The sequence below is a fragment of the Halichoerus grypus genome, chromosome 9, assembly GCF_964656455.1.
Source record: "Halichoerus grypus chromosome 9, mHalGry1.hap1.1, whole genome shotgun sequence".
NCBI classification, from domain to species: domain Eukaryota; kingdom Metazoa; phylum Chordata; class Mammalia; order Carnivora; family Phocidae; genus Halichoerus; species Halichoerus grypus.
In genome coordinates this window covers 12,297,905-12,313,929 of record NC_135720.1, presented here as the reverse complement: position 1 = coordinate 12,313,929, position 16,025 = coordinate 12,297,905, and the positions used below count along the sequence as shown (strand labels likewise).

The 16,025-nt window shown below is 45.9% G+C and overlaps 1 protein-coding gene across 6 annotated transcripts in view; it reads left to right on the top strand.

Moving 5' to 3' along the window:
* The window catches only part of TIAM2 (TIAM Rac1 associated GEF 2), a 228,988-nt gene that overhangs the window by 103,993 nt on the left and 108,970 nt on the right, over window positions 1–16,025 (top strand). For 4 of the 6 annotated variants that reach the window (XM_078054538.1, XM_078054536.1, XM_078054540.1 and 1 more), the window contains 3 exons: window positions 11,075–11,138; window positions 11,694–11,860; window positions 12,957–14,099. In XM_078054538.1, coding sequence (XP_077910664.1) covers window positions 12,963–14,099 — 1,137 coding nt within the window. In that variant the 5' untranslated portion in view covers window positions 11,075–11,138; window positions 11,694–11,860; window positions 12,957–12,962. The remainder of the gene's footprint in view (window positions 1–11,074; window positions 11,139–11,693; window positions 11,861–12,956; window positions 14,100–16,025) is intronic. The other 2 variants (XM_036112076.2, XM_078054539.1) reach the window with 1 other exon arrangement.

The following is a 16,025-nucleotide window of genomic DNA, read 5'->3' as shown; positions in this document are numbered from 1 at the left end:
CCCCCCCCCCGCCCCGCCACGTGTGACTTCTAGGGGAAAAATGGAAATTATAAGAAGACAAAGCAATAAGCAGCTTCCCCAAGAGTTGTGCGCTGGAGTTAATGCCCTTTCATCCTGGCGCCGTACTACATCTTACGTATTGTTGTTCTTAAATGTTCTTTCTAAAGTTTCTCTCTGAGTACCGGGTGGTTGCTTTTGGGCCAGGTCCTCCTCGTGCGTGAGAGTCCTTCTGCTTTGGCTACTTGAGGACAGCATTTCAGCAGTAAGTCCTCTCCCTATCACACAGCACATTTTCTCTCCAGTTATTTCCATTCACATGCTGCGATTTCTCCTGAAGACAGACAGGCAGACAGACAGACAGACAGGCAGAGACCCGCACACCAGTGACCACCGCCCTTTTTGGATTCCTCTGTCCTTCTAGCTGCCAGTCGGTTGCTCTGTTCCTCATCACAGTAAAGCCGGAGCAAGTTCTTGCCGTTCACCATCTTTCCTTTCATTGACCTCGTCCTCACACTGACGCCATCCCAGCGTTCTCCACCCCTGCTCCACTGGTCAGGTTCATGGATAAACCTCCCTGTTGCTGGGTTCAGTGCTCTGTTATCTCCCAGTCCTTGTTATTTGGACTCTCAGAAACGTTTGGCACTTCCTCACAGTCTCCTCCCTGAAATACAGTTTTTGATTGGCTTTAAGGGCAGCATATTCTCTTGGTTTCCTCTTAATTGGATTCACTGACTGTTCCTTTTGTTTCCTTCATGTGCTTGACTCCTTATTTCCTTGACCTCTTCACGAGGGAGTGCCCCAGGCCTCTTCTCTTCCCTTTGTTTACTTACTTCCTTGGAGAGCTCATCCATTTATGTTTTAAATACCACCTTCATATGGAGGAGTAGCAAATTTGTACCTCAGGCCCACCTTTCCCCTCAACACTGGCTTCTGCGTCCAGCTGTCAGCTCAGTATTACCACTTCTATGTCCAACAGACATATCAAACCCAACTCTTTGTGTCCTCCTAAGCCGCCTCTGCTGTGCCTTCCCCATTCTTCCAGAATGAAAATCATCTTGACCTGTCACCACTCATGCCCATCGACCTGGGAATCCTATTGGCCCTCCCTACCACCGTATCCAGACTCAGACCACTCCTCATCACTCCCACCAAGTGCAGCCCACATGTCTCTCACCTGAATTAGCCTAATTGCTGCCCACCCCCAGCTTCCACAAAGCTGCCAACAATCCAACACAGGGCAGCCACAGTGGTCCTCTTGAAATAGGCCCCTCGATGAGCCTCTGTAGTCACCACCCTCTAATCATGACATTCAGTATCGAGGCGAAAGCCAGTGGCCTGAAAATGTCCCTTTGGGCTGCACTCTCTGGCTCCTTGTCCCTTCTTTGACCCCTTCTGTGCCAGCCACACTGGCCCGCCTGTTCTACGTCTCTGGGCATTTGTACTTTCTGTCCTCCGCTTCGAGTGTCTTTTCCCCAGAATCCACATGGCCTTTCCTGCTAGTCTGCTTAAATGCCACCATTCGGTGAGGCTTTCCTCTCCTCCCCTTTCTAAAATGACAGTACCCCTTGTTAGCCCATCACCCCCCATGGCCCATCCCCCCTTCAGTTTTTTTTTTTTTTTTGCTAAAATTCTTGTCACCTTATAGTAATTTACTTACTTTTCTCATTTGTTGTTCGTCCCTCCCCCACTATAATAAAAGCTCCATGAAAGCAGGAATTTTTTTGGGGGGGGTCTATTTATTGTTATATCCACAAGGCCTGGAACAGTGTCCAACACAAAATAGTTATTCAGTAAACATATATTGCATTAATTGGTGAAAGTGTATCTTACCTAGGATGCCTGATGAGGTAGCTACAACAGCCTGATGCAAATGTTAAATATTGTTGGACTCCTATATTTTACCTTAAACATGTAAATTTTATATTTTACTTAATGATGTATTTCTTTATTGAAGCAATTATAAAATTACTTAGCATTGGATGAAATTGAAGCTTCAGGAAGATGCCACTTGGCTATTCTGTGGTTTTGACTGCCCCTTCCCTCTGCATCCCCACACCCTCCCCACCTTGGTCTTGGTCTCCATGTCCCACCCTCACAGCCTTGGGGAAGTGTGTGTGTGTGTGTGTGTGTGTGTGTATATATATATATATATATATTTTTTTTTTTTTTTAAGATTTATTTATTTGAGAGCATGCATGCACGTGAGCAGGGAGAGGGGCAGAGGGAGAGCATCTTCTAGCCGACTCCCCGCTGAGTGTGGCGCCTGTCGTGGGGCTCAATCTCATGACCCACGAGATCATGACCTGAGCCAAAACCAAGAGTTGGGTGCTTAACTGATTAAACCACCCAGGTGCCCCAGGGAGGTATATTCTAAATTGCAATGGATATTTAGGTTAGTGACCGTGAAGTTTACAACACCAAGAAAACAGATTTTTCCTTTGTGTGATGTTTTTTGTAAAGCAGTGAAATGGAAAGACTACATTGTAACCTTAAAGCTCCTCAGTTAACTTAAAAGTTCAGTTTTTCATTTCTTTCCCCTCGCCCCATTCCCAGCTGTACAAGCCTTTGCTGCCTGGGAAAAGGATACCACCAGAGAAGGACTTTCTTAGTGCTTTCTTTATGAAAGGGACATAGATCACAAATGTTCTTCTAGAAGACAAGCCTGAAAGTTAAATTGTACTTTGTTTAAAAAAAAAAAAAAAAAAGGGGATAATTTCAGGTTGAAAAGTACAGAAACATTTAGAATTATTTTGATGTAATGCATATGTTAAAACAATATTAAAAAATTTCCAGGTTGGATTCCTGCCTTGACCCCTTAATGATCTTGGTGAAATTATTTAATCCCTGGAGGTGACAGGGATGATCCTGCAAGCTTTTGGAGTTCTTGTGCCCCAGGTAGCCTTGGCACACAGCAGTTCAGGGCACCTTAGATCTTCTCCCTCCCTCTGTGTGTCCATCTACTTTAGGTATCAAAAAAATTGCAAATTCCTGTAAATTATGCAATTTATTATTATTTTTTAAAGATTTTATTTATTTGAGAGAGAGCACGAGTGAGAGAACACAAGCAGGGGGAGTGGCAGAGGGAAGGGGGAGAAGCAGACTCCCCACTGAGCATGGAGGCTGATGTGGGGCTTGATCCCAGGACCCTAGGATCACAACCTGAGCTGAAGGCAGATGCTTAACTGAGTAAGCCACCCAGGGGCCCCTAAATTATGCAATTTAAACTATACATAATGCTATTCATTTTTTTCCTGAAAGTTTCTGTAAATTTGCCAGCTAAAATCTTACTAGGTTTGTTGTGAATAATCATATAATTTAAGGAAAAATTCAGCAGGGACTGGTTTAATTTTACTTGCGGACCCCAGAACAGCTTCTATTATAGCTTTAAGCCTTAGACTTAGAGAAACGAGCTCTCCTATCAGGCTGCACGCTGAGCTGGAGTAGAAGAGTTACACATTTATAAGGGCGAGGAAAGCGCCTACTCAAATGAGGGAAAAAAATGTGTGGTTTAAGCCTGTTCGTTTTTTAACTTAAATGGAACAGTGTATAATGAAGCAAGATTTTGCCAAGAATCACTAGGTACAATTACCATGGTGTATTTCGGTCACAGAACGTGATTGAGGTTCGGGAGTGCAATGCCTGCTTCTGATGTTACTGAAGCACGCGCCTTACCTGCTGGTCTCCGAGTCTCTGAGAAGCCATGTGGGTAACGGCCCGGGGTCCCATGCAAGGGCTTCTGTTTCCACACAAAGCTTGGGAAGTACTTACCCAAGCCTGAACTCCCTTTTGGTGGAAGGGTTCCTGTTCATAAAAGTTTAAAACGAGAGGTTATTGAAAAGTCATGCTAGCAAATTTGTATCTTGTGAATCTTTGGCCACCACCACATGTACTACATGAGGTCTGTAGAGGCAAGGATCTTGGCCAAATTTTGGGTGAGATTTGAAGTAGACTTGGGAGAAAAGGGTGGGACTGAACATTTGATATATTTAAAAAAAAAAAAAACAACCTGAAAGAACATGGATGAAAATGTATGAAAGACATTCTGATAATTTCTAAAAGAAAAAATAAGAAAAAGCTATTATTTTCACTAGGATTATTTTATTTTAAACTATATTCTGTAGTTTTGCTTGAAAAGGTGATTTAAAAAAAAACAAACAAACTCAAACCCTGAAATATTTTCAGTTTCTGTGATGGCCCAAATGTAGCTGGGCCTCTCAACTCCCTGACATTCCAGTGACATACCAGTAATACTTGTGGGATTGTTGGTCTCACCACCTCGCTCATAAACTCCATGCTGTTAAAATTGTCATAAACTCCCTTATTGGTTCTATAATTGGTTCGTATTGGTAATTAGCCCCTCCCTATGCCATCTGAGAAGCCCTTTTGGGGATGGGATCAGATCATACAACTTTTGTTTCCTTCAGAGTCCCAGGACAGAGGGGGACATATGTAGGAGGCTCTCCACATTCATGTTAAATGGTTAGTGGAACTCTTCGTGTCACTTCAGCTGAGTTTCTGCCAGCACTAAGAACATTTTCCTCCTTTGCCAGGGCTGCCCCTGCACTGATTTTTGGGGTGTGGACTACTGTGGGCTCCTTCTCCAGACCGTATCCTCAGGTGTCCCTAGGAGGTGGCTCACACCGTGGTACTTCTGGGACAGCAAGGGGATGGGGGGCGGTGATGGGCTAACGAGTGTCAACATCTCCCCAGCTTCTCCTCCTCTCCCACCTCCCCCTTCTCTAAACTTTGTCCCTGATACCAGTGGTCAGGCCCTGCTGCCCTTGATCAGTTTTTCCTGAACAAGCTGGGGTCTTTCTCCATTCAGTCACTTAGGGACTCAGCACGCCGTCACAGAGTGCCCATGTCTTAGAAACTGCTTTTCTGTTCCTTGGAAGGCCCTTCTTTTCTGTTTTCATCTAACAGGATGCCACTCATCCTTCAAGACTCAGGTCTTCAGTTAACATTTTTGGGGCGTAATTTTTTTTTTTTTAAGATTTTATTTATTTGAGAGAGAGTGAGAGAGCACAAGCAGGGGTGGGGGTGGTGCAGAGGGAGAGGGAGAAGCAGACTCCCCGCTGAGCAAGGATCCTGACACGGAGGCTCGATCCCAGGACCCTGAGATCATGACCTGAGCCAGACAGGTGCTTAACCGACTGAGCCACACACACGCCCCTGGTGGTAATTTTTAACTTTCCTCTGAAGAATTTGAACATCCGGTGAAAGTTTCTCTTAAGTTGTAGAATGAAGGAGAGTGAGGACCATGTGCCCAGCTTATGGGGCCCAGGACTGCATGCTGACCATGGTTGCCCCGCATCTCCTCCTGTCTGTAGCTCAAGTGTTTGCCTGCAGCAGTGATTTAGCAAATATTTTGAGACTCTCTAGACTTTGTTTGTCCTTGGGTCTTCCTAAAACAGATGTGCCATTCAACTGCTAGTTGTGGTTTTATAAGTCATTGTTTTTCACACTTTTTTTTTTTGGTCATGAAGATACTGTTCTTCACAACTCGGTATACAGACAAACATACAAGCACACACGCGAATTTAATTTCATAAAACAGTTTTTACCTTTACTGGGATGCACTTCTCTATTTTCTCTCCTATTTTATTCTATACTCTGCTCTCTTTCTATTCTGTTCTTTTAAAAATACTGATCACTGATTCATTACATGAATTTCATGACCCATAGTTGAACAAACATTTCTAAAGCAATGCTGCAGATGTTAGAATTTGTTATAAAACAGGTGTGAGTGAGGAGACCCTCCTTGTGATAAATTGGCTTCCTTAGGAGATGAACGGTGCAAAAGCCGGGCTATTGTTTCTGTGGAATTTATTACCCCCTCCCTGCCTAACACCAGCCATGCTTGTCCTCGGCATTCCGAGGTGCAGATTGGTTTGTCCATTCGTCTGTGAATGTGCCTTTGGAAGGCGTCCTGCTGAAGTGAAAGAACTGATAGGGCTCCACAATGGATGTTTAGCTTTTGAGGCCTTAGCAGCAGCTTGCTTTCTGCCCACTTTACTTGTAAGGATCACTTTTCCTAAGCACTGTTCCCGTGGAGACCAGATGCTCCTTTCGCCTGCTTCCTTTACAAATTGGGTTCAAGTTCTTCTTGTGATTAGCAGTGAGCCTCTTTGAGTCATGGCATTCAGTTCTCAAATTCTGACTGTAGTTCATTGACTCAGAATGAGAGAAGCAGGTTTGGGTACTACTTAAAGCGTTTGTTACTAAGTTTGGATCCTGGCAGAGATGAATGCATTTGTTTCCGATTTTTTGGCATATTCTTGTATTATAGCCGTTTTAATAAGACAGGCAGTAAAACTTGAAGGCAGGGTTTCTCAGCCTCAACACTATTGACACATTGGGCCAGGGAACACGTGGGGGCCATCCTGTGGCCCGTGGACTGAATTCCACCCACCAGATGCCCTGACTCCAGTTGTGACAATTGGAAATGTCTCCAGATGCTACCAAATGTCCCCACGGGGCCAAAATTGACGTGGTGCTGAGAATGACTGTTTTAAAGTCATACCAGTTGTTCAATGAGCAGTTAGGTTATTTTCGTCCATTTTCTGTCATGAGTGTCTAATAACATAAGTACATGGCTTGTGTCATTGTTTTTGTTGACATTTGGCAGACCTCTGACACATGATGCTGTTATAATTCGGAGAATTGATAAAAATCAGAAGAGTGCTAACAGAACTTGGAAGATTTATTGTATATAAACATAATAATTAACATAATTAATAGTTAATAAGATGTCTGGAACAACACACTGTCCTAAGATTTGATATCATAGTATACAGAATTATAACTAAAAATTAGTGATAGTACTGTAGATTTGTGCTGTGTTTCCTAGTTTCTTAGGTGGTTTCATGTATATTTCCAAACTAGTCCTCACTCTGTGAGGTAAGTAGGGTAGATATTTTTATCCTCAAGTTGTAAGTGGGGGAAATGAGATTCAGAGAGTGTAAGTAATTTGCCCAAAGACTTGTGCCATTTAAGAGATGGAAACAGGTCTTAAACTCAAGTTCTCTGACACAAACCAGAGTAGGATTCTGAGATTTTTCTTTTTAATGATTGAAGTTACCCCTCTCCAACCTCGCACCCCCCAGATAAAGGAAACCAAGTAGATACTGTTACAGTTAATGATGGCTAGTCCTATTCTCATCTTTTTTCTTAGTTCTTATCACCATCTGGAATGTTGGCCTTGGACAAGGATGAGGCTCCTATTTCAGTATGAAAATCTCGCTGGAATTCTATGAGAAGCCTTGTTGGTGTCTAATGGTGGTAGAACCTGAGTTTCCCTCACCGCCTTGCCCAGCCATAAATCTGCTTTTGTGCAGTGTCCCCACGCCTCCGTTGTGCTTGCTGTCCCCTTCAGCCCCGGTCCTCCTCACAGAACCATCTGGCCCCTGGGGGGTTGCTTCTTATTCCCTTTGAGTCGCTCCTTCTGAGCAGCTGGCCTGGGGCCAGAGACAAAGCAGTCTTTCCTCTGCTGTAAACTCTACACTACACGGAAATGGAGACTTTGGGAATCTAACACATCAGTTCAAGCCTGAGCTCGAGGCAAATGAAGAAAAGGTAAATCTTGCATTTCCCCTTGAAAGATGTTTTGCTGTGGATTTCAGTAGGTCCCAGTGGTTGTTGGGATTGTGGTGACATATTTGTGGATTCCTTCACATTGTTGGACATTTCTGGGGGTGGTCATTGATCACAGTTTTTTTTTTTTTTTACTATTTATTTATTTGACAGAGAGAGAGATAGCGAGAGCGGAAACACAAGCCGGGGGAGTGGGAGAGGGAGAAGCAGGCTTCCCGTGGAGCAAGGAGCCCGATGCGGGGCCTGATCCCAGGACCCTGGGATCACGACCTGAGCTGAAGGCAGACGCTTAACGACTGAGCCACCCAGGTGCCCCCATTGATCACAGTTTTAACAAGAACTAACATCATTCTTATTTGTGATTTTAGCTTAAAAAGCTACATAGCACATTTATATAATTGGGAATTGGAAGGGAATGCAAAAAACAAAAGAGAAGGACTTTTTTCTTCTTTTAGGTTCATGAGATTGTGGTCCATTTTTAAAAATTGTGATATTTTATTATCCAATAAATAAAAGAATTATTATAAAAAAGTGTTTATGCAACATGCAGTATTTGTTCAGTACATACAATCTTTGCAGTATATCCTTTATCCAGAATGACTTCACTAAATTCTCTGTCAGCTGTGGGTCTGGATGCATATTTGCATACCTTAGTAATATCAGTTGTAGGTTAGCATATCTAATATGTGTTACTCCATGGTAGCATTCCTATTACGGATTATTACAGGTTAGTGTACCTAATATGTATTTTTTTCTACTTAAAGACACTGGGGGCTTTGAACTATGTCTTCTCTTTTTAAAAAAAGTTCACAGGGAATCTCTTGTTTCAGTATTTTCAGCCCCCTCTCCATCAACAAAAAAGTTTTTAACTACCATAAAATTCCCTTAGTAAAGGAGTCAGGGGTGCTGAACACTTGGCCTATTTATTCTCTTTTTTTCCAGACAAAAATCATAGCTGAAGCATGACTGATAATATCTGTTCAGTTTTGCCATACTCCTCAGGGATAATTGTTTCCCTCAGAGATTACCCTTCCTGTCAGTAAATTCCTCATAAATATTGAGTAAACTCTTCTCGTTCTAGTTTAAGGCTGGTTTTCTCCTGCCGGGATTGGCTGGAGATGTTGAACGGCTGGTAGGCATTCCCATAGGCAACAGTGCACATTGCTCTCCGCCTCTGTCATCCCCCGTCTGCTTTTCCCTAAGGAGTGTTGTGTTCATGATCGAAACATGTCCTCGTGGGCATATATGTCGGTCTTTTGGCCAGACCCAGTTGGGAATGATTCCTGCTCTCAGTCTGTGGTCGAGTCAACCTTCTACCGTGCGAAGTTGGTTCATTTAGTTCAACCAGGTGTGTACTGAATGAACCCCAAATTTGCAGGCCTTGGGTGGACAGTGTCTGGAAAGGGACAGGGTCCAGGGCTATGTTTTTGAAATATAACATGACATGAAACTTAAGCTGCTTGATTTCAAAAGTAGTAAGAAGAGTTGAGGTTATAATCTGCTGCTGGGGACTGAGCTTCACCCTGGAGCCATTCTGTGGCTTTGAATCCTGGTCTTTGTGTGTCCTTGAGCAGTTGACAAAGGGGGCCTCTCAGTGGTCCTGCCAGTGCCAGTGATGTTGGAGAGCTTGGCGTGAGCACCGTGTGTGCTGGTCTTTGGGCATGTGGCCTTCAGATCACAAGGGCCTGACAGAGGAGGCAGCTGTGGGTGAGTGACCGTGGAGCCTTTCACCTTTGGGGTCATCACCGGGCCTTGGTCTTGAGCAAAGTAAACAAGCACAGAGGCTCCTTGCTATCTGTTCGTGGGAGAGGTCTCCCGGGCAGCCGCCAGGAGTGACTCTGGCCACTTCGAGTTCAAGATGTAGCGGAGAAAATACAACTAAGATTTTGAGCTTTTATTTTTAATTTTTTTTTATAGATTTCATTTATTAGAGAGTGAGAGAGAGCGCACACAGGCAGGCAGGGGGACGGGCAGAGGGAGAAGCAGGCTCCCCACTGAGCAGGCAGCCCGATGCATGGCTCAATCCCAGGACCCCAGGATCATGACCTGAGCCGAAGGCAGACCCTTAACCAACTGAGCCACCCAGGCGCCCCAGATTTTGAACTTTTAAAAGGTGGGGTTCTTGGGGCACCTGAGTGGCTCAGTTGGTTACGTGTCTGACTCCTGATTTTGGCTCAGGTCATGATCTCAGGGTCGTTAGATGGAGCCCCGTGTCGGGCTCTGCCCTGAGCGTGGAGCCTGCTTAGGATTTTCTCTCTCTTTCTCCCTCTGCCCCTCCCCCTTTCTAAGAAAAAAAGGTGGGATTCTTGTGATCCAGTTCCGGGGGTCAGAGTGGTCACGGGGGCCATGTTTCAGCGACATCTCACCCAGCGGCTATTCCCTCTTTTAGATATGTGTGTGAGCGCCCACCGAACGAGAAGTGGTCGGTAGCATAGCAGGTGCCGTTTCAGGCCCCGTGAGTGAGATGCTCGTAGACCCTCCTGCTACTGCCAAAGTGAAAGATCATTTTGACATCCCCCCTCTCCACCCCCCAATTTAAAATATACATGTGAGAGTAGACCATAGTCTCAGGCAGACTTGTGTCTTTGGCCTTATTGGAGAAACTTAGGGCCGGTGCTTCATTAAATAACCCTCCAGAGAAGCCGTACACATGGCCAGCAAGCACATAAAAGGATGGTCAGCAGCACTAGTCACTAGAGAAAGTGCACACTGGAGCTGCAGGAGGGGTCCCGTCCTGCGTGTCGGCGGCCGCCGTCAAACACCCGGACAACGACGTGTGCTGGTGAGAGTGTGGAGAAGCAGGAATCCTGCACACCGCTGGTGGTGGTGGTACGGTGGTGCAGCCACTACGGAAAACAGCGTGGTGGTTCGTAAAAAATTAAACACAGAATTACCGTAGGAGCCAGCAGTTCCGGTCCTGGGTGTATACCCCAAAGGACTGAAAGCAGGGTCTCAGAAGTTTGTGTACCCGTGTTCATAGCAGCATCATTCACAGGGGCCAGCAGGTGGAAAGCAATCTGGGTGTGCACTGGTGGGTAAGTAGATGAACGAAATGGGGTGTATACATGCAATGGAATATGCCTCCGCTTTGAAAAGGAAGGAAATTCTGACATAAGCTACAACATGGGTGAGCTTTGAAGTCATTCTACTGAGGGAAGTAGGCCCGTCACAAAAAGACCAATGCTGTGTGATGCTAGTTACATGAGCTACCTCGAGTATCAAATTCATGGAGACGGAAGATAGAATGGTGGGTGCCGGGGCTCCGGGGAGGGGGGTGGGAAGATTTAGTTTTGTGAGGTAAGAGTTCTGGAGATTGGCTGCATAACCATACGAATGTACTTAACTACAAACTGTGCACTATAAAACAGTGAAGATGGTCAGTTTTACGCGATGTGTATTTTAACACAAATAATTTTTTCTTTTGAATGGGGGAAAAAAAGTCACAATTGAACGCCCACTGCTCCGCTCTCTCTGTCTGCAGGGAACATTGAGGCTTTGTGTTCTGGAGTGAACACCGCCAGATGGCAGCACCCCCAGCCTCCAAGGTGGGTCTCTTGCTCCTGCCTCTTGTGCAGAAAAGCCCAAACATATGCTGGAGAGGAACTTTTAATCTCCTTTAGGGGGCCAACCTCTATAAGGGAAGTTACTTTGTCCAAGGACTGTTTCACTGCGATTCTACATTTTGTTTTTACTGCTGAGTCAGATAGAGAACAATGCGCGGTTGTCCTGTCAGGATGATGCTCCTGCCGTCCCATCAGTGTGCAGAGTCTGCAAGTTGTTTTCCTAATGGTGGTGACAGATGAGCTGTGACTCATGCCAGCACCGTCACCTGCCCTCCCCTGAAACAAAGACACGCATTTGCCTACAGAGCGTGTGTTGAGTTAATGGCCTTTACAAGATTGGATGGGCAGTTCTAGCTTCCTTTATATCTTCCAACACCTCTGATGAATCAGGCAGTTCACAGACATTTCATTTATTATCCTGACACTGATTCTGGACACTGGTGGTTTCTTCATATCATTTACACGAAACCTTTGTTTTTACCTTTTGGGAGCTTGGTGTAAAATGCTTGACAGTTTTCTGGTATTTCTGTTTTTCAGGATCATTTCATGGACTCACTTGCCAGACTTGTTAACCATGCTGCCTTGTTCTAGGACCCCGTAAAGCCTACTGACTGTTAATCTTCCTCGGCGCACAGACTAGAACTTCAGGTAACGCCAGCTCACATGAGTTGTGGTTCACTTCAAGGGGCACGACTGTGATTAAGGTAATAAGTTTGTTCGATCTGGTTATTTTTGTTTTAAAAATGTGTTTGCTAACTCCCACCAAAGAAAAGTCAATCCATTTGACTTTTGTTTCGTGGCTGTACATTCTTAGGTGTAAAAGAAGTAAAATGAAAAACCTACTAAATATATTTTGAAGTGGAACTGGAAACATGACCTCTAACTTGCCTCAAATAGTGATCTACTGGTTAGAGTGAAAAACGGAGGGGGAAGGTTTGGCTCAAATTTCGACTTGCGTGTTTGGCTTAACTAACAGACCCATTGAACACATTGGGATTTTACAGAGAATGAATAGAATCTAAAGTTTTTTCAGACATCCACATTCTGATAAGTCAGCTTCCAACTTTATTCCTCATCGTGTTCCAAAATGAGGACCCTCAAAGGCTTTAGAGAAGCACTAGAGATTAGTTTTATTAAAATGTTTTTCTGCCCCAAATGAGAGCTTTTATTCTCTACCCTCCCCTGTTTTTATCTCAGCCTAGTTTTGGGGGACTCCTTTTGTGGTGTTCCTACTCTGTGTGATATATCAAAGCTCCAACAGAGTGTGGTACCTGAACTTGTGTTACTAAAAATGGGCAGTAGTCTCTTCTATTGGGGTGTGGTATTTGCTCTTCTAGTAGTTTGTGTATAATGGAAATCACTCTCTCTGATCACTGAAGAATCAGTGTATCGGAGTGCCAGAGCAAGGATGCTTTTCCCTCATGTTTCTGTTCAGGGGTCATTCAGAACCTCTCAGCACCAAGCCTAAAGGAGGTCTCTGCCTTAAGCTGACCTTTATGCCTATTCAATGTCTGAATTAATATCCTGCAACAAATTATGTGCTTAACGCAACTAGCACACATGCATGCAGTATTGTTTATTTGGTTGATGACCTGCATGGCCCGAAGAGAACCAATTCAGTAGGTAACTTTTGTCCCTACTTCTCTGAGTTGTATGAGGCAGAGGAAAAAAAAAAAGTTGCTTGGTTCTTTTGTAATGTGTGGAACTTTTTTTCTTTTTTTTTTTGTTTTTTAGACAATTCTGTCATAATGGAATTAACTTAGGTCATGTTTCTTACTGATGCTACTGTTCTTAATTTAGGTTAAAATGGGGAACTCTGAAAGTCAGTACACCCTTCAAGGATCTAAAAATCATAGCAATACTATTACTGGTGCTAAGCAAAAGCCTTGCTCCCTGAAGATACGCAGCATTCATGCGAAAGATGACAAGTCACTGCACGGATGGGGGCACGGAAGCAGCGGAGCGGGTTACAAGTCCAGGTCCCTGGCCCGAAGCTGCCTTTCTCACTTTAAGAGCAATCAGCCTTATGCATCCCGACTGGGCGGACCCACATGCAAAGTCCCCAAAAGCAGTGCCTACGCCAAGCACAGGACGGACGCCTCAGGAAATGATTTCCAGAGCCGCAGCACGGCCTTCTCCGCGGGGAACGGCTTCCACTACGTCGGCCACGAGCGGCCGGACGCCCACGTGGCCTCGAGGGACTGCAATGGACACCTCCTCAACTGCTACGGGAGGGACGAGAGCGTGGCAGCCAGGCCGTGCGACGAGGACCGCAAGAGCCCCAGGGTGCTCATCAAGACGCTGGGGAGGCTGGACGGCTGTCTGCGGGTCGAGTTCCACAGCGGCGGCCAGCAGGGCGGAGGGCCCCCGGGGGACGCGGGCGGCCCGGTGCGGCTGCTGCGCTACTCGCCCACCTTGGGCCCCGGGCCCGACTCGCCCCCGGACTCGCGCCCGCGCTCCAGCAAGGGCAGCTCCCTGAGCTCCGAGTCGTCCTGGTATGACTCCCCCTGGGGCCCCCCGGGCGAGGCCAGCGAGGCCAGCGAGGCCGAGGGCTCCCTCCTGGTGCCCGGCACGCCCGCCCCGCGCCTCTGCGCCGACTTCCCGCCGCCCGGGGCCCCAAAGCCGTTCAACCAAAGCTCGTCCCTGTCCTCGCTCCGGGAGCTCTACCCCGACCCCAGCCCGGCGCCCTCGGGCCTGCGGCTGTCGGACGAGTTCGTGGGCGCGCACGCCAGCCTCAGCCACCGCGTGTCCTTCGCCTCGGACATGGACGTGCCGTCCCGGGTGGAGCGCAGGGACCCCGGCCCGTACTCGTCCTTCACCCTCCCCTGCCGCAAGTCCAAGGCCTTGACCGAGGACGCCTCCAAGAAGGACACGCTCAAAGCCCGCATGCGCCGCATCAGCGACTGGACGGGGAGCCTCTCCAGAAAGAAAAGGAAGCTCCAGGTGAGTAAACCTTAGGGTGGAAGGGAAGGTTCCCTCGAGCTGCCTGGTCTGTTAGAATGGGAGTGTTGCAGAAGCTGCCCTGAGGCTAACAGAGCTCAGGAAAGCGAAGGGTTTAGTCTCAGACCAGGCGCCTCTTGTTTGCCGCAGTGGGGGGTGGTGGTGGTTTTTCTCTTTTGCTTCAGATGTACACTTTTACTCTTAACCCACAGCTTCACGCTCTCTGATTCTGTGTGAGCTCACCTCCTGTGCTCTGGTGTGAACGCCACAGGCCTCGTCCAAAGGCGTGGCCAGACTGTCCTTAGTAGAGCGTTCCAGAGAATTCCTCAATGAATTGGTCATCTGAGAATTTTGCTAGATGTCATTCTTGAAGCCTAAACAAAAAGGGGAGATAGATCGTTATTTTGGGATGAGTCGCCTTCCTGAACTTGACATCACTTTGGGGAAATTAACATTTTCTTGGTACATCAAAAAAAAAAAATTATCTTATCTCACCACCTTACAATGGGGATAGCAAACAGTTTTGAAAACATCTTGTACCCAAGAACATGTAATAGCAGAAATATAATGCCTGACAAAAATAAGAATTGTGATGATGATAATACTTAATAATGATGTATAAAGTTGTAATGGGGAAACAAAGTGGCTTAGTCACCGGGAGGGAGAGTAATAGGTTGCCTTTTTAGGTAACTAGTGGCAATTGCTAGGTTTTTAGTTGTTTTGCTTGTGACTTTTTTGTTTGTTTCTGCTTTTAGTTATTTGTAGAAGGAAGAAAGCTTTTTTTTTTTTTTCCTTAGCTTGCACAATATAAGTCACATTATTGAAGAGCATTTGAGTGGGCAGTTTGTCTCTAGTAAAACTGCATTTTATCCATCCTAGATAGATACGTAATTACAAAATTATATAGCGCTTTAGGGGTGAACAAGAAGATGACTTCCCTGAGTAGATTGTGTTAGATCTATAAACTTACCGTTAGTTATTTCCTGCTTATGCATTGAGGTGCACCACCAGCACCCCTCGCGTGTTGTGCTTCGTTGCCCCTGGCTGCCCCTTTACCCAGAGGTAAAGAACAGATGATCACCATCCTGCCACGGAACTCTTCATATCCCCGAATGTAGTAATTTGCTGACTCCTTACTCCTCACTTCTTTATACTCAACCATTTACTTTACATTAGTTTAGCCCCTAATTGATCCTGGCATTGAGCTGGTTATTCCACATCTCTTGTTTGCATGGAGGATGTTTCTCACCTGTCCACGTTTGTGGCCTGGCTCACGCACTGCTGTACTGAGTCTCATTCAGGTTCAGTTCGGCTAAAGGCAGACCAGTAGTCACTGTGTATTGATGGCGTTCTGTCCCGTTCGGGCCCTCACTGCCCCCATGGGAGGTGACCTTCAAGTCTGGATCATCCAGACACTTCGCTCTGAATGCTTTGTAAGCCTGTGGAGTTAAGAACAGACTGGTTATATAATCAAAGAATCCGAACTTGAAAGCTGGAAAGGACTTCCCCTCATTTTAAAAATTAAGAAAGTAAGGCTTAAGGAATTTGAGGGTCCTCCCTGAAGACACATGGCTAGTTGGTGGAGAAGCCAGGGCCAAAGTCATTTCTGCTAAACCTCATACGTGAGCTTTTTCCAATTAGACACGTGGCCAAGATATTGTTGATAGCTACTGGTAATTACTTTGGGCCTATTGGATGTTAAAGTAAACTGCTTTGGATTTTTTTTTTTTTTTAATATTTTATTTATTTGACAGAGAGAGACACAGCGAGAGAGGGAACACAAGCAGGAGGAGTGGGAGAGGGAGAAGCAGGCTTTCTGCAGAGCAGGGAGCCCGATGTGGGGCTCGATCCCAGGACCCTGGGATCATGACCTGAGCTGAAGGCAGACGCTTAACGACTGAGCCACCCAGGCGCCCCTGCTTTGGATTT